Raw genomic sequence first — 22,304 nt, 5'->3', positions numbered from 1 at the left:
GGTATAAATTAGGCTTGGACCGGTAATTCATGTGACTGAGTCCCTGTGGGCTGGCAAATAGAGTACTTTATAAATCTTTGTTGTTTAACAAAACATTGGCGATATATTTATATTAGTAAATTTTTTTAACGAAGTCATCTTGTCTGTTGCTGGTGTCCCCTGTTGACATTTCACTTTTCTTCACGGTTAAAAATATATTTGTAGTGACTTCGTCTAGAAATATTAATATAAGAGAGCGAATTGTGACTGAACTTTGTGTGAATGATGTGTAGATCTAACTAAGTAACTTCAGAGATGACGTCATTGCACTGAACATGATTTTGAAAGAATTAAAACGAGGTAATTTTCATACATATTGTGATTTGTCGAAGTTGGGACTGACAAAAATTAGGGGGGACTGGCAGTTTCAAAAGCCAGCAGGAACATTGACCCTTGGACGTGACTATATTTCGGGGAGTGTGTGTGTGTCAGTCTGGAATCCCACATCTGCCCTGGCAGTGTTTGTAAGTGTGCCTGCATCACACCTGTTTTTGATTCACTGTTGTTGCATTGCACCAAACTCCCACACGTTCCATACCTGACTACACCAAACTCAATATTCACTCAAGACACTGCAGTTGTATGGCAAAACCTGCTTTGTAACTTTGGCCTTAAGTAGTTGCACATTCATTCTGAGGTTAGGTCAACTTGACATATATTGCTTAGTCCTCAGGATTTTGACACAGTCTGTCTCAGTCCTAGTCTGTCTTACAGACCCTGATACATATATATATCAAATACAGCCCATGCAAGTCTATAATGTTTGGCAAGTCTAGATCACTGCAGTATCAGGAAATATCAGTATCAGTGTCTGAAAATGAAGAGAGTCACTGGGCTCCCTTTTATTATATTTTTATTAAGATAACTGAACAACTGTTTTTTTCTGTACGATATGTTCATTTCTGAGACTAGATGTTAGTCTGTCTCAGTCCCTGAACCACAGTATTTACCCTTCTGCCCAGCCCTTGTGGTAATGCTATAACCCTAAATGAAGCAAGTCTACATTTTCCATGGGTTCAGGCATCTCTCACTGGTGCTCCTTTTCAGTTTAATTGTAGCTGCTTGTTTCTTTCAAAAATATATGTGATCTGAGACCAAGCGTTCGTCGAGTTGTTCCTCAAGCGGAAACATCTCATCCACACTAATTTTGCCACAATGTTTGGGATCAAATTAACTGGTGCGGTAAAAAAATCTGAAATGGGTTGGTCAGAATAGACACTAAAGTAGTTTTGATTTTCAGCTTCAATGAATCTTTAACAAGAGCCCTAACTATCAATGGGAGCAGTACTAGCATCAGATTAGCTGTACACCTGCATCACTGACCTCGATCTGTCGGTTTCCCTGCATCACTGACCTCGATCTGTCTGCTCCTGTAACAAGTCCATTAGCACTTTTCATCTCTTACCAGTGGGGGGTCAAGTGATCAATTTACCATCCTCTGTTCGTAATCAGTGTGTGGTTAGTCAAGTGAGCTTATGTCATGGCCTGTTTGTCCGCGTTTATTATGCGTTCCCAGAAACTACTGGACCAATGAAGCTGAAATTCATATGCTTCTTCCGACCAATGATGACACCCGAAATTGTTCAAGACGTTCAAATAGGATTTTCAATATGGCTGCCACGGATAATTTGGTACATGTGTAATTAGTTGTGGGGCTAAACACGTATGTTCCGTTTTTCACGATGTTTTAAATTTAGACCTTTACACTTGAAGATCCTGTAGAGAATAGGTCTTCAGCAACCCATGCTTGCCGTAAAAGGTGACTGCTTGTCGTAAGAGGCGACTAACGGGATCGGGTGGTCAGGCTAGCTGACTTGGTTGATGCATATCATCGTATCCCAAGTGTGTGGATCGATGCTCGTGATGTCAATCACTTTATTGTCTGGTCCAGACTCGAATCATTTACAGACCGCCGTCCTATAGCTGGAATATTGCTGAGTGCAGTATTAAACAAACAAACAAACAAACAAACACTTTGACATGCTCGAATCTGAATTGAAATGTAATTAACATATGAGATGAAAGGATAATCCTGCTAATAAAAATGTGACACTGACAGTAGTAGAAACTAACCAGTCCTTATACTGATAACATTTAGCAAAACCCTAAAAAATGGCAAATTTCCTTATAATACCTTAACTATTTGGCAAAGACAACAGGACTAGAGCCAATTTCTAACACTGCACTGTCCTGACAAACTGTGAGAACAGATTGTAATTAAAGTATATGTGACTCCTAATTTGAGAATATATTGATTTCTTACCTACGAGGGCAAACACATCGGAGTTCATAAAAATTATATGTGCCCTTGGGTCATATCACGTCACAAGACAACAATGTATTGTTTCTGTCATTCAGCATTGTTGACGTCATTCGAAACGTGGTTAAAGCGTTCGCTCGTCACGCCGAAGACCTGGGTTCGATTCCCGACATGGGTACAATGTGTGAAGCCCATTTCCGGTGTCCCCCGCCGTGATATTGCTGGAATATTGCTAAAAGCGGCGTAAAACCATACTCACTCACTCACTCGAATCGTATTGACACTTCAAGTCGGAATTACGTCACACTAGAAACGACATCAAAGGTAAAGATTGTTGACGCCATTTGACAAATTGTGGTTCCCCTGCTGTTGCGACTTACTGTCTTTATAGGTAACTGTCTGTAGACATCTTCGGTAATAAAAAGAACAGTATAATCGTGTTCATGTCATACTTTGTTTACGACACTCGTGCCTATTTTTCTTGGGAAATACCAGAATTTAGACACTCGTGTTGTAAACATAGTATGACATGAACAGGAATATAATATCCTCTGTATATTATTATACTCATAGATAAGTTAGGGGGCACGGGTGGCCCAGTTGTCTAAGGAGCCGCTATTCGTTGTGCAGAGTTGCGTCTCTTGAGCACGCCAGAAAGCTATGATTGTGGGTTCGAATCCCGGCTCCCGCAGATTATGTTTCTAGGTTTGTCAGCACCATACCCGTGCTTGTGGGTTTCACTGAAGTGGTAAATGTCTGAGACTTTTCACATGGATCAATATTCTGAGTGCACAACAAACCAGTTGTCAAGACATGTGAACATTTTAATGTGTATTAGTGTCAGATTTTAAAGTAAAGCCTCAAAGTTTCTTTCTTTTTTAAACTGTTGTAAATCAGGGCTACAGGGCCCAGTTTATAAAACAAGCATATGTGCAACCTATTGTTGAAAAATGAAACCAAATATTTATGTCTACATGCACCAAGTGCTTGTAAAAAAAATACTGAAATTCTGTCTGACAAATCCTTACTTGTCCCCACAAAATCAGTCTTTGAACACACTCAATACTTCCAAAGTATATTTACCATAATACATCACTAAACTCTGTGTTGTGTGTAATTTGTCATGCTTTCTTTGGCTTCACGTCATCAAGCTGTGAGTACTTCAAGGTTATATGCACGTGTCCCTATGAATTTTACAGCAATCCGTCGTTAATTTATGTGACACTGGCAGCAGACCGACCTGTTTGAACTTTGATAAATGTATGGGACCTGGGTGTAACTAGCTTTTCATGTCAACAAGCATCTAGTGCAAGTTAAATCAAGTTTCTTTAATTGAGCCCTTATAATATAATGGTATAAAAAACTGGCATTTCACTTTAACTTGTTGGGGCGGTCGGGTAGCCTAGTGGTTAAAGCGTTCGCTCGTCACGCCGAAGACCCGGGTTCGATTCCCGACATGGGTACAATGTGTGAAGCCCATTTCTTGTGTCCCCCACCGTGATATTGCTGGAATATTGCTAAAAGGGGCGTAAAACCATACTCACGCACTCACTCACTTTAACTTGTGCCAAAAGAAACCACACCAAAATTTGAAATTTTGGAAACAATTGTATATTTTTGACATTTGAAAATCTGTGGGTCACTTTAAACGTGTTTTTAGTTACATGCTTCGACTGAAAACATGTTTAGTTACTTTTGCATTTGTCCTTCAAATGACAGCATTTAAAAAAACCAAGCGATCTGTTATGTTTTTATGTTCTTTAGGGAGCAGTCAGGAATGCAGGGTTTGCTGGCTAACAGGGTCCGGTTTAACAGGGTTCATTATAATATTAACAGATTTAATTTCAAATATTTTTAATCCAATTTAAGTTACAACATGGAAAGTTTTGGCTAGAAGTATATATCATTATTTAATGTAAAATACTATATAGACTAACACTTAGACAGTGAAAACATGTCTTTAAAATAATTATTATTTTTTACTTTGAAAGAACCTTTCCTCTTCTGTTGTGGAATCAAGCAAACTAGACTTGGTTAGTTTGATCTAGACTTGCCTAGCCTTTTAGTAAAAAAAACAACCTAATAAATATAAATTTCATAGTTATGGTGCAGGACTAAATGCAACAGGAAACAAAAGAATAAAGTATTCTAGAAACATATATACTTAATGAATTTGTAATTTAGATCTACATCACATCGGCATTCAGTTTCACTGAAAAATATTTATTTCCTTTTAATTACACGGAGATACAGTATAATGAGCTACCTTGCCCGGGTGACAGTTTTATAACTCCTTCCCATTGAGCTTTTACATCATCTTCACCATGGCTACTCTTGGGAGCATTATTGACATGTGGGGGAGTAGGGTAGGAAGAGTTACCTCCCCTAGTTAATGCCCTTGACCTTGCTAACAGAAAGCTGTGATAAAGAAGTTAGAAGTGTTTGTAATTGTTTTAACTCAGGATTGAGGCGTTGTTTTACACTTTAGGTAAGTCAGATACATTCCTACCCACTTTTTAGCTATTTTCCCTCAAAACTGACCAATAATATGTTCAGGAAACATTATGAGGGAATGTTTACAAACATGGACAGAGCTCGTCAGATTTTACCATGTGGTGATCTGGTTGGGGTGATGCTTGTCAGGTAACCAGTGCATTGTTATACTCTCAGGGAGAGTTAGGCCCTGAGGCCGTGGGGGAGGGGGGCAGGTCACTGTCACCGCTGCCCTTTTGGTTCTGTTGTATTGTTCTATTTACTGGCCATGGATTGCTCGATCTTCTGACAGGGTTTCATCTGTCAGTGATAGCTGAGATTGGGTTCTCACTTCCTGCTGAATTAATGTTCACCAGCTGTAAATATGCTGGTGTACATCTTGGTTTCAGTTTTAAAGCAGGCTCCATGAAACTGGCCAGGATATTCAAGAGGAATCATTTCAGCCCTGAAAAGAAAATAATTTAAAATTCAGATTTAACAAAGAAACAAGAAAACTGAACTTTTTTGCACATGTTGAAACTGAATATTTTTACCCTCGAAATATGATTTTCATATTTAAAACATGGAAAGTCTAAATTTTAATTTTAATTTTGAACAAGGAAATAGGACACAATTGAGCTTATAAATGTCAGTGGCTTAATCATCATCGTCAGTGATGAATTGCCGAGGAATGAGTCATTGATACAGTGTCAACACTAAAGATCAATTGATCATCTCGCCGGTGTATTTACTTGCCTATGTAACACATCATCTTCACGTTGCCAGCTTTTGTTTACCTCCTCATTGTTGTACGAGATGTGTTCTGATAATATTGATTAGTGGGCGTAGGCCAAGTGATTATTACGACATCCGAGTGTATTAATCAGGCACCCACTCACTCCAGGTTTACTCTTGTGTGGGGATACCTGGCTAAAGTGAAACCAGCTGGCAAAGTTGTTGCCATAGTAATGTTTGGAAATTAACGAAAGAGTGGTGTGGTACAAGTAATTGAATTAGCGATAATATTAGATAAACACGTTCAATGGGGTAGTGATTGTGATCGACGACTATCGCTTCTGTTCCAGCTAATTTCATCGAGTATTGGTTGCAACTTAGGAATCGCTCAGCAAATCTGTGATCAAAATTTTCCAATGATCTTTGTTCAAATCAATTTTTTTGTTGGGATAATAAAGTTGAGTGTAATTCTGAAAACTGACGTTTCACTGCCTGACATGGTTATGTGTTTTACGTTGCAAAATATTGTAAAATTAGCATTTCAAAGTTTAGTTATCATATTTATTGATATTTATGTCAGATGCGCTAATGAAAGATTGTTTTGTTAAATTCAGGAGTATATAATATTCAATTGCTGTTTTCAAATTTTTAAAAATATAACAAGTTTCTATTTCTATCATTGAAACTTTCATGATTGTCTACTGACATATTAGTGAGTGAGTGAGTGAGTATGGTTTTACTCCGTTTTTTTAGCAAAATCATGGCAGGGGACACCAGAAATGGGCTTCACACATTGTACCCATGTCGGGAATCGAACCCGGGTCTTCGGCATGACGAGCGAATGCTTAACCACTAGGCTACCCGATGGCCCCACTGACATATTAAGTCAATGCCAGTTAAAAGAAGTGATTTTTATACTCTAACAATGGTAATGGTGCTAAGAATATTTTTTAATGGTTTTATCATGTATGACTATAAGAAGCCCTGTTTTTAGTAGATTTGCATGAAAAACAATATCATCTTCAAACTATCTGACCATCCCTGATTTATAGATCTCATTATTGGAGCAACGCCAACATTTTCTGGAAGTAAGAGGCATTTATGTTTTCTTTCCAAGATATCAATACCTGCTTGAACTATTCTTACGATAAAAACTCACATAAATTCTCTCTGTCTGAGATTATTCTGAAGAATGTTTTCATAGATCTTTTGCCAACCTTGCATCATGTTTATGGTTCTTTCATCCTTCGTGGATACATAATAGATACTATCTTCCTGTGACTCATTCTTGACAGACCGACATGTTGAAAAATGACATGATAAAAAAGTGCTTGTCTACCATTGTTTTTTCACTAAAGGGGCATAACTCTGCCACCCCTAGTGTTTTTCTTCCATGCTGATCAACGGTTGGTGAATGATTGGCTCACAATCAGTTTGCCCTGATATCATAAGAGTTATTTGGACTGTTTATTGAATGTATGAACTGATATAGTCACATCAGGGATACATCTTGCTTTGTTTCACTGATGATTTTACAGTTCTGAAGATGAAAGGGTGCATGAGTTCTAAATCCAAGTTTGTTTATATCATTATGAATGTCACACCAGATAATAAATTATGAATTGACTGCAATATATTTTGCGTTGATGGGTGTATAAACATAAAATAAGGATGTGCATACTATGTAAATCAACATAATGGATTTATGCAAAGAATGCACACAGGGTGTTATGTTTATGAATCAGTAAATGCAAAAAATATGTTGAAGTCATTTCTTGGAATTCTTGTAAATAATAACATGAAATAATACCTTGGCAGACTGCTAATTTAACCATTAAAACAAAAACAAGCCTGTCCACAACAATGCAAAGTCAGTGACATCGTTAAGTACAAGTCCTCATGATCCAGTTGTTTCAATTGTCACGATTTTCTATAAAAAAAACAACCTACAAATTGAAATAAAGTACAGTCTATTTCTATTTACACTGTAACCATGGTAACTTCAGGTTGGGTTTTCAGTTAGTTTGAAATAGATCTCTCAACCACTAAGTGCAAAAGTCTCATCACTTATTGGCAACAATTTTTGAAGTTTTTTACCTAAATTATGGGCTGTTATCGTCTCTGCTTACCAGGAAGAACGAAATTTTACTTGACTCAGCATTAGGAGTAGCTAAAGTAGCTGAGTTCTCAACTGGATCAAAATCTGTTGATCCAATGAGGTCAATGCTGTGCATCATAAATTCATCTTCCCAACTCAAATCAATCTGTTGAAATTTCAGATTCTTATGAAATATGTCTTTGTAAATGTGACAGGTGTTATAAAAGATAAACATCTGTGATATGATTGATCACGCAAGTGATGGACTTGATCACTCAACACGCTGCTAGGACTGTCCCTGAACGAGTAATGCAGCTATGTGTCAACTGCAAAATACCACAAAATATCTATACATTGATTTATGACACACAGATGGTGACATGTTATCGTTTCTCATAAAACCTAGCAATCTGATTGGCCAGTCTCCATAATGTAAAAACCAATACAAGTTGGAGGGCAGTCTGTATGCCTATCGTAACGACACAATGTTCGCTGTGACGTCACTTGCAGGTCACGGCAAAGTTGACCCTGTTCATGCTACAAAATAACGTACTGAGAGTCAAAGTGGGAACAAGATCGATCACACACAAATACTTCCCTGAAATAACTTTTCATAACCAGTTATGATAAATTTGTGACCTGTGCAGAGCTCCAGATAAGCTTTTGGTGTTGTGGGTATTTTATCCATGCATTTTAAAATCATTGGGTATCAGTAATTCTATCTGGGTATTCAAATTTCTGTTACCCATTAGTTTTTACACATGTGGGTATTTAAGTTAAATATTTAAACACACTATTCATCTAGTCCCTGCAAACTGGTGTCGTTTGGGTTCGAGAGCTTTATAGGACTCAAAAATACCACGATACTTCCACAAGAAAGTATGATGGCAAATGATCATGATGTAAGTGTCATCGTGGAGTTTGGCAAGGTTGACAGAATGCCCGTATATAATTTCAAAATAAGTTGCTGATTTGCTAATCGAATACGCAGGGTTACTTCACAATATTTTGATGATACGCACAAGTTTTATTTTTGTAGCTTATCTGTAATGTTCGTTGCATATTTGATACGCTTGGATTTTATTTTACTGCGTATTTCTGCATTTCTGATGCGTATTTCACGCAGATACGCAGCCTCTGCTGTATCATCAGCAAGGTGTACAAGGCATATTGTATGTTTGTGTATGCCGCTTGACCTCGAGGCTCGTGAGCTACAAGCCCATTTATGTCATGAAATGCTGTACAACTCACTGGTGACGCTTGTTACTCTTTACTCTTTCAAAACACAAGGGCTGCAACGAATACACTTCGAGGCGATTAAGATGTCTCTTATGAATATAGGGTAACTAATATGAATATTTATTCATGAATACAATAACAAGTCAGCAGATGATGTATTATTTATTGTATTCAGTGAAACATCAATTATTTGACTATGTTGACAGTGTTAATTATTATTATTATATTATACATTTATATACCGGACTTAAACAGATAGTATCTGAACAGTGACCACATTACTGTCAAATTAAATATGTAAGAGAGTAGTCTTTTTTTAGAAATCTAAAACATAACAGACAAGCACAAGTAAAATACACTCTTTAAAGTTGAAAATATTCTATTCTAGTGACCACGAAAAATGAATTCAGTTGATGAAGGGATCAATTTGATTCAGCGAATACACAAGTGAATCGAAACAGTCCTACAAAATACACAATACATCTCAGTTTAGGGGAAGAGTTGACATCTTCGTGTGTTATGTTGTATATTCTATCTATGCTTCTTATGTCTATATTTTGTGTGTCACACGACTCTTGCTTACAGCTGTTTGATCAGGGTTACAGGGGCGGTCGGGTAGCCTAGTGGTTAAAGCGTTGGCTCGTCACGATTCCCGACATGGGAACAATGTGTGAAGCCCATTTCTGGTGTACCCCGCCGTGATATTGCTGGAATATTGATAAAAGCGGCGTAAAACCATACTCACTCACTGATCAGGGTTACGTTTCAGGCCATAGTAAAGCTTTCCGAAAGTATTTTGCCAGACATGTGCATGACATTTCAGTGACCAAAATGATGTTCAATGCAATTTCCCCAAAATGCACAATATATAATAAGCAATATTATTAATCACTTTTCAGTTGCTTGCATTGAAATATGGTTGAAAAAAATTAAATAGACCCAATATGTACATAATTAACTAAATGTAACTTTTTCAGTTTGAGTACCTATATGTCTTGTGATGTAGATCTTTATATACTGATTGAATAGAGGCATCATATAAATATGAACACTACTGCAGTGAATGATTTAAAAAAAGTTACGTCTCGCTTATTTTCATTTTGACATTTATGTTGATTTTGTGAGATTATGTGACCCTCTTGTCACAGGACTTTGAAGAGAACCTATTTCATTAAAGGAGTACTCATCAGTTTAATAGTTAAATGCCAACAGACTGGCCTCAGGAACTCAATTCTGTCCAAACAAACAAATTCAAGGAAGACATCTATTTCGGTACTTACTATGTAGGTCAAAACGTGAAAAGAGCTGAACATATATAACATTATTAATCAGTTTCACTCTTGGAGAGTTATGTATCAACTTGACCGAGATATAAATAGCCCAATTGCATTAAGATCAAATCGCTTTGCACAAACACAATCCTGACATTTGAGTTGTTATCGTACCAAGCTAAGTGACTATATATATAATCAATGGTGGGGGCCAGGCTATGTAAACTTGTGTGTGTATGTACTTTCCCCGTACAATATTTCTGCATTAAATCTGCCAGAGTTGCAAAACTGATTGAAAAAATGACTTGGCGACATCATGGACTGATGTCATGATTTTCTTTTGATGTTTTTGAACAGCAAGTGTTCGCAAATTGGTGTTTCTGGGATTTTACATTAAAAGGTGATGTATTGTCTGACTGTTATTTCCCAGGGACGCTATTGAGACAGGATAGGTCTGTGGTAAGTACAGTCAAATATGTTTATGACAAACACCCTAATAAGGAACTGACGGATATTACGAACTTGATTTTTGGTCCCGGCCTTTTGCTGGATAGGTGTTGTATATATGCTTTTAAAGAACTATGGTTATAAAGTTCTAAAATTACTGGTTCATTTGAGTTTGTTATAACCTGGCTTACTGTACATTTTGGCAGTGATTTGTTGATGCCTACACTGTGTAACACTGTACATTGTGGCTGTGATTTGTTGCCTACACTGTGTAACACTGTACATTGTGGCAGTGATTTGTTGCCTACACTGTGTTACACTGTACATTGTGGCTGTGATTTGTTGCCTACACTGTGTAACACTGTACATTGTGGCTGTGATTTGTTGCCTACACTGTGTAACACTGTACATTGTGGCAGTGATTAGCTGACTACACTGTGTAACACTGTACATTGTGGCAGTGATTTGTTGCCTACACTGTGTAACACTGTACATTGTGGCAGTGATTTGTTGCCTACACTGTGTAACACTGTACATTTACTGGCAGTTTAGAAGGCAGGTCATCTTTTGGAGTATTTCATGGGGCTACAGATGCATTTTGCTGGACACCAATGATATGTGCAAAGTTTGTTTGATGCTGATACTAAAACTGCTTTGGACAACTTTACCTTTTGAAACTTTGAGCGATAAAGAAAAAAATAATAAACAAAATGACTGCTTGTATTTGTGTGGTTTAATATGATTATTCCCAAAGTAATGAATATTGAAATATTGAAATTTGACATCAACATCAAACTTAAAAAATTTGAATTTCTTATCAATGACATCAATCATGTAGTGCTGTCTGAAAGCCTATTAATGAGGGAGCACGTACACATACCTTAGCAACATTGTAGAATATATCCAGTAAGATGCATTCTCATCCACTTAGGTACAGGTGCTTGTCGTAACGGGCAACTAACAGGATCGGGGGGTCAGGCTTGCTAACTTGGTTGATGCATGTCATCGTATCCCAATTGCATAGTTTGATGCTCATGATGTCAATCACTGGATTGTCTGGTCCCGATCCTGTTAGTTGCCCTCACCACAAGTATAGTCGCCTTTTACGGCAAGGATGGGTTGCTGAAAACCTACTCTAGCCCAGATCTTCACGAGTGCAATACGAAGTGTCCAGTGTGTATCGCAAAAGTTATTGACAATCATATAATGTCCTGAATATCACTATATTGAGTAAAGTCTATAACGGTTTCAGTAAACATGGTTTCCAGTGAAATCCTGTTGTGATATATGGGTGTATCTGACAATGGAAGTCAGTTTTGTCAAGCGGGAGTGCCTTTGCCAGAAGATTACCTGTTAAGCCAAAGGAATGCTGCTGTGTTGATGGTCAGTCAACAGGCCTGGGACATCTCTATGCAATGAGGTCGCCACACTGGGTCACCGTCTGCAGGTGCAGGATTCTGTAGGGAAACATGCAGGCAACATAAACAGGGCTTAAAATGTCCGCAGGCCTCTGCTTGAAATACTTTACTTTTTCTGAGATACGTATTTTGAGATCTGGATTATTTTATGTAACTGTCCAGCTGAAAACAAGAAGGGGTTACATAAAAAGGCTGACATGTCTGCTTGTTTGGGTTTATGGTATTTATCCTTTTCTGAGATATATTTAAGATCTATTTGATTTTGTGAGACGATTCAACAGAAAATAAATTATTGGTTTCTGTGCATTCTTTTGCCCTGGGTGAACTTATTAGCTGCCACACAGGACCCGTGAAGATCCGAGGTAGAATAGGTCTTCAGCAACCCATGCCAGTGGTAGAAACTAACATTTTTAGTCCACTAGTGTGCTTATAATGATAACATTCAGCAAAACCCTTAAAAATGGAAAATTTCTACTAGTCTTTATGATACCTTAACTGTTGGGCACTTTGGCAAGGACTATAGGACCAGTGCCAATTTATAACACTGCATGCTTGCCGTAAAATGCGACTATGCTTGTCGTGAGGGATTGGTCTTAAGACTGTAACATATTTCGCTGACACATACCCTCATTTTATGTAAAAAAAATTCATGCTGCAAATAAGTTTCAAATTTATGATAAATTTATTTTAAAATATAGAACTATATGTCAGGATAAATATTTGTGACCACCCTCTTTTGCTGTGCAATTTTTTCATGACCCAATATTATCATGACATAATAAATAACCTGTCCCTAGATAAGGGCTTTCATTGATGAAATGAAGATCAACAACTGACACTCTGAACTTACTCTTTCAAACCAGAATACAAATGTCAGTTACCATGGTTACATGTACCATGCGATCTACAATTTTGATAAATTTAATGATTAAAACAGCCGTACATTTTTGCATCCACAGGAATAGCAGTCTCAATAATTTGCATCCATTCTCAGTCTATATGTGTATATAGGATGAAATATTGTGCATGAGGTAAGACCCTGTGGTCTGTGTCAGATGCTGGTTGAAGCTGGTTGAAGCTGGTTGAACAGCTGACATGAGACAGGCGCTGGCATGTTTGATCAGGTTGGCCGCCTGGGATAGTCGGCTTGCCAGTGTTGCATGTCACAGACCGCTTGACCTCGTAAATCAGGTTTTGAATTAACTGGGGTGTACTCTTAGAGTGGCTGGAATGTTTCAGGGAAAACATGCAGCCTTCCTCATATTCCACACCTGGTCACGGGTGGCCCAGTGGCAATTCCGCAGTTCGCTGTGCACAGTTTGCAACCCTTAAGTTTGATGGAAACTTATCTTGGGTTTGAATCTTGATTTTGTCTTGATTTTGTTTATTGGTTTGTCAGCCCAATGGTAAATGTCTGATATATGCATCACACAGGAATTCCTCTACATTTGAAGCTAGCTAGTCATGATATTACCGAGAAGCTGTTCAAGGCGACTTTAAACCCAACTGACTACACCAGAGTTGGTCAATGAGCATTATTTGTTGTGACATCAGCAGTATACGCTTGGTGGGCAATGAACATTGTTTTGATCACATAGGGTGATTCGGGGTAGCTGACTCAGCATCAGGGATAATTCTACGGTGTGGTCTTGTGCTTTAAGCCCCTAAATTTGAAAAAAGGCCCACATTTTCAAATACAATGGGGCATTTTAACATTGTGCTGTATGGGCATACGTCTGGAATATTTGAAATGTCCACATAAAGGACCCATGTCAGAAAATTCCTTGAGTGAACCCTGCTTCATCTCATGTAGGCTACATTGAGTTTACAAGACAAATGGCTGTCGGACATTTCCTGAGTTTATCCAATTACTATTGGACATTCTTCCATATCATTACCCAACATGGGTACAATGTGTGAAGCCCACTTCTGGTGTCCCCTGCCGTGATATTGCTGGAATATTGCTAAAAGTGGCGTAAAACCACACTCACTCACTCCATATTACCAGATTTTAATTTAAAAAATTAGGATATTTTGTTATATGATCAGTCAGTCTCCTAGAATATGATCCGATCTTAAACCTTGGAGGAATTTATTTAGTTTCTGTCATTGTTAGAATGAATTTTTTAGAAAAATACAACTTGTTCTCCGCATGCAACGAGACAATCCACGAACCAGCGAGTCACTAAGACACATTAATGTCTTTTATTCGCTCGAACATATAAGCTGTAGCTGTAGAACTAATGATGCTCTGATTGTCATCACACTCTAATTACAAACCCACCTCGCAGGGAACCAATCACGGCCACTAATGCCGTGCCACTCGGACACCACACTCAGACGCAGACAAGACCTGGAAATAGCAAGCAAGGACAACAGTTTAATGGCTTTCGGATATCAAATGTGACTGTTAAGTATGTAAGTGTTGATGTAGCATTAGTGACCTTTCGTACGACCCCAGGTATGGAGGGGCGATGTTAGAGGCGTCAGTGATTGTCTGGGAGTAGAGAAATACAAGAGGATAGTAATGCGTGTAGGTACAGCGTGATATCATTCACAAAGGATGTTGCAACAGACATTAGCTGGGGGTATTTGTTCTTAGCTTAGGTTTGTACTGCCTCCATGGCCTAGTGGTTAGAGCATCAGCCTGGGCAGGGTGAGGTTGGTGGTTCGATCCCCAGACGCGTCATACCAAAAGACTTTATCAGATCGTACTTGTTCATATTTCCCTGCCTGGAGCTCGGCATTGAGGGATAAATCAAGACTAGTCGGCACGAAGTGACTATACTTTGTCTGAGTGGGGTATTCATGTTAAACTGCGACATGGTGTCTCAGCGCTATTAAACACATGAATGCGTGCACGATCGCACCACACCACATTCAAACCTTTGAATATTCTGGGGGATGTTCCTGGGATTCTGTTTGAGACAGAATGTTTTTCTGTTACAATTTCTATACTTAGATGTACAATCTGTTGTTTGGAAGCAAGAGCAAAATGATGTTTAGTTTTTTTCACAACAGATTATTTTTCTGAACGTTAGCATGTCCAGTGAGTCCTTCAGACAGCCTTTGTGATAAAATATGTCTAAGATAACAAATTATCCATTTAATAGATAAATCTCCATGGTATGGGGCACTATTTGTTGATTCAGAATTCACCAGGAGCAACTCCATTTCCGTGTTTACTTTTAGAATGTAGGGCTTATTGTCCAGCCTACATAACAATCATCCAAATTGAGAAATTTGGACTTCCTCTGTACAAGGAAATGTAAAAATAGATTGTGATCAAACTTTTTTTAGTTTCAGTTGTATTTAGTTTGTGAATTTATATTACATTTTGATACCTCAGAATATTATATTTTAAAAAATCCCCTTTGTTTGTAATTTGTAGTTCAGATGACCATTATTTGAACTAGCTGAGAATTTGCTGACACATTAACATGATTAAATATCTCCTAACACGTCTCCTGCCCAAACATTTGTCCACTTTGTTGAATTTTGTCTTCATGATGTTTTTCTCTGGATTTAGTTTAAACTTATAATGAAATATGGAGGATTATGAGTTGAGATAAAAAGACGGAAGACCTTCTCCGTGGTCTAGTGGTAGAGCGTCCCCCTGGAGAGCGGAAGGTCAAGGGTTCGATTTCTCTCTGTGTCATACCAAAAGAAGTTAAAAGATGGTACTTGTTGTTACCCTGTCTGGCGCTCAGCATTAGGACTGGTTGGCTTCGAGTCAGTATACTGTGTCTGAATGGGGTATTCATGTTAAACTGCGGCACGGTATCTCAATGGGCTAGCACTATAAAAGTCTGCATTAGACCAGACTAGTACAAGCAGACACACACACGTGTGCATGCACATCGCTATGAAAGTGCAATAATCTTGGACGCGACATTAAACCCCATTTCACCTCACCTTCACCTTATAGACGGAAGGTTTACTCGGCTTTAGCTTCAAAGTAGTGTCTAAAGTCGCAGACTGCCTCAGACGTCATGTTCTGAACATGATATCACCGTTAATCATGACTGGCTCATGAATTCGGTCTCCAAATACATTTGTTCGACACCCGCTCTCATAAGATCAAATTAACAAATGCTATTGGAACAATTATGGACTCAACATCACGTCCTAATTTTGTGTCAAACTTAGAACAAGAAAAGAACCTGAAAGCAGCATTATCACTATCCCCCGCCTCGGATGATAAAGAAATTTATTCATATAGTAGTGAACCTAACCTATGAGAAAAGAGTCCTTTAAAGTAAGAAGAGATAGGCACGAGGGTCGTTTTATGTCATCAGAAAAAGGGATTAAATGTGAAATGAATACACACAAATGACCCCTTTTCTGGAGAAAATCATTTATGGCACCTATTCTTGAACTCAGTCTTGATAACTATCTCTTAGATAAGCTAACTTAATCAGCAGTTTCTGAGAAAACTTGTCCCCATTATAGACACTATGTACTATGTAAAATAACATGGATCAAGGGCCGTAACTGTGTATGTTCCAATCTTAAAACATGTAGCAAGAAAGTAACTCTGTAAAAATATAATTTACGGCACCAACTCATTCTTGACAAGTATCTCCTTGATAAGCATGCAAATTATTGTTCATGTAACAGTAGTTACTGAGAAAAGTCTCCAATGCAGACACTATGCACTAAGTTGAAAAGCATGGAGCAAGGGCCATAACTCTGAAAAAATAATTTTGTGGCACCTTTTGACAAGTATCTCTTATATAAGCATGCAAACATTCATTCATGTAATTTCAGTAGTTGCTGAGAATAGTCCTAAAGTCCTTGCCAATTTTCCCAGTAGTTATGGTATAAGGACTAGTAGAAATCTGCCATTTTGAAGGGTTTTTGCTATATGTTATTGTAAGAACTAGTGGACTAAAACTGTTAATTTCTATCTGAATGAAAGAAAGGGCCAGTCTGTCTAAATTACAACCGCTTGTTATCTAGCTCATTGTAAAATGTCAGGTTCTCCAATTTTGAAGATGGATCAAAAGTATTCGAGTTGACACATTTCTATTCAAACCTACAGCTGAATCTCTTAATGAGTGCCCCATGGCACACATGAAAACAAATACCATCCCTGCATTATCACAATACCAACAGTGCAGTATGCAGTATATCATGACATAGTTATAACTATCAATTCCTCTTCCTACCTTTAAGGACCGCCTCCGTGGTAGAGGGTCCGCCCGGAGAGCGTCTCTAAGGTCCGCGGTTCGATCCCTGGCCGCGTCAAACCAAAAGACGTTAAAAGATGGTGCTTGTTGTTACCCTGTCTGGCGCTCAGCGTTACAGGTCTAAACCAAGGATTGGCTTGGTGTCAGTATATTGTGTGTGAGTGGGGTATTCAATTTAAACTGTGGCTAGCACTATAAAATCAGCACACACACACACACACACACACACACACACACACGTATCGCTATATAAGTGCAATAATCTCGAACGCAACGTTAAACCCAATTTCACCCACCTACCTTTAAGCCTGATTTCTCCAAGTGCAATAATATGCCCACAAGTTAAGATGTAGTGGTGAAGTGTCTCAGGATCAAAAACCCATTTGAGCGTATTGAAGTGTGTCACATTATCACTGAGATTATGACTTGTGAAGCATGTCTTCACTGACTCGTCCCATTGTCTGGCCAGGGATATTAAGTCCACTCTTTCTCCTGTGAGGAGAAAACCAAACCTCTGTGATCATACTTCATAACCTTACAAGCAACCCCTGACTCGAGTGGGATCTGAATGTCAAACACATTGCCAAGATAGTCAAGAATCAGTCAAGTGTGTCCATTTAAAACTCGTCTACCCTCCATCCATTGTGCGTGGGGATGCACCCGTCACAGTAGTTTGTGTAAGTCATGTTGGTACAAATTTGTGAATCGTCTTGTGGAGGTGGGTTGGGTTGTGGGTCGACTGGTCACTGTCAAATAGCAGTGTGACGGAGAGGGGCCGGGACACGCTGTGTTGATACTACACCGGAGCCTTGGTCTCAGATATCCCACTTGGACTTGGTATGCTTGCTTAAACTTACCTTTGTCAGGGACTAGGTAACAGTGTACCTAACTTGGTTGTGGATTTACTGTGCATCGAACCATGGGGCAAGGTGAATCAAAACAGGTAAGATGTAGTCCTAACTTTGATTGATGTTAAGTTCGTGAAGGGTCGGTTGCGTTCAGGTAGCGTTCACGTCGCGTTCACATTGCCTGGCATGCTGCACATTCCATGGGTTTAACTCCTGCTCGATCTTACTCCAAAATCTTATGCACTGTTCTCACTGGGAAGAAATACCACAGATTCTTTTCAATTAAAATTGCTGACAAACAAATATGGCAATTAGATCTTGCCTTTGCATATGTGTGAATCAGTGGGTTGTGTTTGGAGGGGATTAACAGATTGTGTTGTGGGCAAAGTTTGGCCTTGTTGTCTGAGCCAGGAAATTGGAAATATATAGTCAAGTTATCTCGATTAGTCGCGGACCGTTGTTTGGATGATCACCATTTCTTTCCCAAACAGTTCTGCTACACAAACTTTGTGTGTTCGAGCAAGTGTCAAGAAGTTTTGACTGTTACAATTGACATGGAGGAAAGTAAATAGCGATGACATAAGTGAATTGCCTGTCAACTCCCAGTGGTGGACGGTGTCCTACTTGAGGTATCACTGAGTCCACTCAATCCATCTTGAGTTGCTGCGGGTTAGCTGACGAGTAGATGATCTGGACATAAGTGGGCCTAAAGCTGATCGTCTGTACAACCTTTGACACAAGTGGACAAAGTGTTGATTGTCTGTGCATCCCTTGACACAAGTGGACAAAGTGTTGATCGTCTGTATGTCACTGGACACAAGTGGACAAAGTGTTGATTGTTTGTATGTCAATGGACACAAGTGGGCGTACAGGGATTGTCTACCTCCATGGACATACAGGGGATTGTCTCATAACTGTGGATATGATGCTGAAGGAAATTGATACTTTATGTAGTTTCTGTTCTGAATCCGAGTCACTTCAACAAGGTTTAGTGATAGTTTGGATACTTATTTGGTGAATATCCACTTAGAGGTTTTCAAAGGTCCTCACTGATAATCATAATCACACTAACTAGAAACTCTTTGAAAACAAATTACATGCATCTTTGATTCTGAATTATGTGCTGAGATATGGCTTTATGTTCTTATCTGTAGACATAGGAGGTTATTCGTGAAAAATTACACCAGACCTTGTAACTCCTGCTTGAACTGTGAATCATTGATCGAAATATGATCCTTTCAGCTGAATCTCTGAATTGTAAACTCTTAATTCATGGTTCAGTATTTGTGGTTCTAGTAGGTTCTGTGTGTTGAAGTGTGATGTTAATGAACCGGAAGGAGAACTGTAAAAGTAAACCAATTAGAGATTTATCACCACCTATTGACAAGGTGTCCATCGTAATTACATGTTCGTACATAGAAATTGTCACAAGTTTTACAACAGGATATACTAACTACTCCCCACCATAGCTGGAACTTTTCAGGAACTGGTGTCAATGTGTATGTTAATGGTGTTTCTCATTTGAACCACTGCTGCGTGATCATGACATTAAGGAGTGTATATTTTAAGACTCAAACGTGTTGACAGACAAAAATGAAAATGCATGCACTTTTCCTTTGGATTATGGCGGAGCTGCAGTGTGCCGAATAGGGATGTGACTTTTGTCACATGCAATATCCCACATTCAAAGGTGATTATAAGAAAATTGGGGCAGTGAGAAGGATATTTCTACTTTAGCCGGAGTTTAACTGGCTTAACTAGCTGAAAACAGGAAATTGTTCCTGAACTTTTTCCGACTTCACAAACTGAGTGCAGACACACATACTATTGTTTCTGTGAGGGATGTCAGTGGGACACGCACTGTCAGTTTTGTAAGTCTACATTTGATTTAGGAGAAATAGTATTTTCAACACGGGATCGGAACCACAGAAATCAGGACTTGTTGTTCTTGGTATCGAGAGTGTAGTGTGAGTGAAACAGAACTTACCACCTCCTGTTTTTACACTGGACTTGTTAGGAATAATGTTTTCAAAGAGTTCAAGCATGGACCCTGGAAAATTGGATTTTTTGAGAGAGTGTGATATTGTGTAGAAGAACAGAATTACTTACACTTCTTGGAAGAAAGTCACACTGCACCCAGAACTGTAACTGGACACAGCATTCCAGCCGTCCACCCCACCTGGTTGACCGGCCACTGGACTGGCCTGACATCGGCCTACTCTGGGGATTTGAGTTGTACATGATATTCTGCATAATCTGTTTGAGTCAACACGTCAGAGACTTACATTCCATCTTCCCTGGCTGAAGAGACACTGGGGTGAGCTCAGGGGTCAAGCTAGATCTGCTACTCTTTCCACTAAAGTGTTGCTTGACACAAGGCGAAGGATTCCTATAATAAGTGGAACAACATGGGACAAGGAGGATCGAAACAGGTGGGAGTTTAGCTTTTTGTTTGTATGCTGTTGGTTTGGATGAGCAATGGTTTGCTTGTAGGGGTAGGAACGTGTTAATGAGGGGGGGGGGGACTCACAGGTGTGCATGTATACCTGGTTGGTGTACTGATGACCCAGTTCACGGGGAGGGGGGTCTTCCTCGTGACTGTTGGGAAAAGGATTCTGTCATTTTGGGTTTGATCAATTTTGAAAATGAATTCCTGTGTGTTTTTGTACAAATGAGTGAGATGAACCTCTCTATACAACATGTACAGTTTTAGTCATCCGAAATATTGTTCATGCGGGATTAGGTTTATTAGTTTCCAGCTCGTCATGTGTTTGTTCAGCTGGTGTATTTGGCTGGTGTCACGCATGGTTGTGAATACCTAAAATAAAACTATGCAACAGGTTGCTATTATCATTGTAATTATGATCCAAATTATGTAAATATTAAAACACAATTTATTATTTTCCCTATTTCAGAGGACTAATGGCATTATGTTTTTTAGTCCAAGTGTACTAAGGTAGCATATGTTTAAATTGTATGTGGTGGGTGGGTAATCTTTATTGAGAACAAGCCGTTTTGTACGGAGCTTGTTTTTGTGTGTTTTTTTCTTGAAAATTCAAGATATTTAGTTGAAATTTCAAGTTAATATCTTGAAAATTCAACTTAGCATTTTGAAATTTCAATTTTGTATCTTGTAAATTTAAAGAAAAAAGAAACAAAACAAATGGCCCTAAAAGGCTTCCATAATTTTGTTCACAGCTGTGCCCTACTATATATATTTACTGAGCACCTTCTTACAATCTATTCATTTTCACTATTAACACACAAAATCTTCAGGTTTGGGTATTTTCCTCCTCCTTCCCCATAGAAATCCAATGGATGCTCCATCATGAACAGTTCTAATGCTGTTTTTAACCTGTAGATATTTTATTCAGATCCAATATCAGACATGAGTCTTCCCTCCTGATACATCCATCTTCATTGACAAGTAGATTTTGTGTATGACATCTCCATGTGACCAGCCACACATACCAGACAGTCATTCACCTGTGTCAAGGGATGTCGGCTGTCTTCTGCTGCTGTTTACCTCCTCACCATGTTTGTGAGCAGACGGCAGATTTAGACTGTTTTCTACCAGTACCCACTGGTAGGGGGTGTAGTGTTTTATGTGTGTGTAGCCATGCTTGGTATTCTCACTGACAGTCCTCTTTAGTCTTGTGAGCCTTGTCTAGACGCTCTCCCTGGGGATTCTGTGTCAGGATAGGTCCTCAGTGACCTTTGCTTGTTACATGAGCCAGCAGAAGTGTGGATTGGATGTCTGGGGATTCTGTGTCAGTATAGGTCCTCAGTGACCTTCACTTGTTGCATGAGCCAGCTGAAGTGTGGATTGGATGTCGCAAGCATGGGTGACCATCTCCCTGGGGATTCTGTGTCAGGATAGGTCCCCAGTGACCTTCACTTGTTGCATGAGCCAGCTGAAGTGTGGATTGGATGTCGCAAGCATGGGTGACCATCTCCCTGGGGATTCTGTGTCAGGATCGGTCCCCAGTGACCTTCGCTTGTTACATGAGCCAGCTGAAGTGTGGATTGGATGTTGCAAGCATGGGTGACCATCTCCCTGGGGATTCTGTGTCAGGATCGGTCCCCAGTGACCTTCGCTTGTTACATGAGCCAGCTGAAGTGTGGATTGGATGTCGCAAGCATGGGTGACCATCTCCCTGGGGATTCTGTGTCAGGATCGGTCCCCAGTGACCTTCACTTGTTGCATGAGCCAGCTGAAGTGTGGATTGGATGTCGCAAGCATGGGTGACCATCTCCCTGGGGATTCTGTGTCAGGATTGGTCCC

General features: G+C 39.1%; 1 protein-coding gene across 12 annotated transcripts in view; it reads left to right on the top strand.

Annotated features, from left to right (window-relative positions):
* The window catches only part of LOC139462207 (liprin-beta-1-like), a 167,245-nt gene that overhangs the window by 62,323 nt on the left and 82,618 nt on the right, over positions 1 to 22,304 (top strand). Inside the window, exon 1 of one of the 12 annotated variants that reach the window (XM_071243800.1) lies at positions 4,703 to 4,787. The exons of 8 other annotated variants lie outside the window; for them this stretch is intronic. Coding sequence is in view for 2 of the 4 variants with exons in the window: in XM_071243797.1 (XP_071099898.1) it covers positions 18,091 to 18,114 (24 nt within the window). In the remaining 2 variants the exon portion in view is untranslated. Of the gene's footprint in view, positions 1 to 4,702; positions 4,788 to 4,863; positions 4,943 to 17,922; positions 18,115 to 20,051; positions 20,452 to 22,304 lie in introns of those variants that run through there. 3 more of the 12 variants (XM_071243801.1, XM_071243797.1, XM_071243798.1) reach the window with 3 other exon arrangements.

This window comes from Haliotis cracherodii, unplaced genomic scaffold (genome assembly GCF_022045235.1).
Source record: "Haliotis cracherodii isolate W230 unplaced genomic scaffold, xgHalCrac1.p SCAF_15, whole genome shotgun sequence".
Lineage (NCBI taxonomy): Eukaryota > Metazoa > Mollusca > Gastropoda > Lepetellida > Haliotidae > Haliotis > Haliotis cracherodii.
This window is presented reverse-complemented; position numbering and strand designations above follow the sequence as displayed.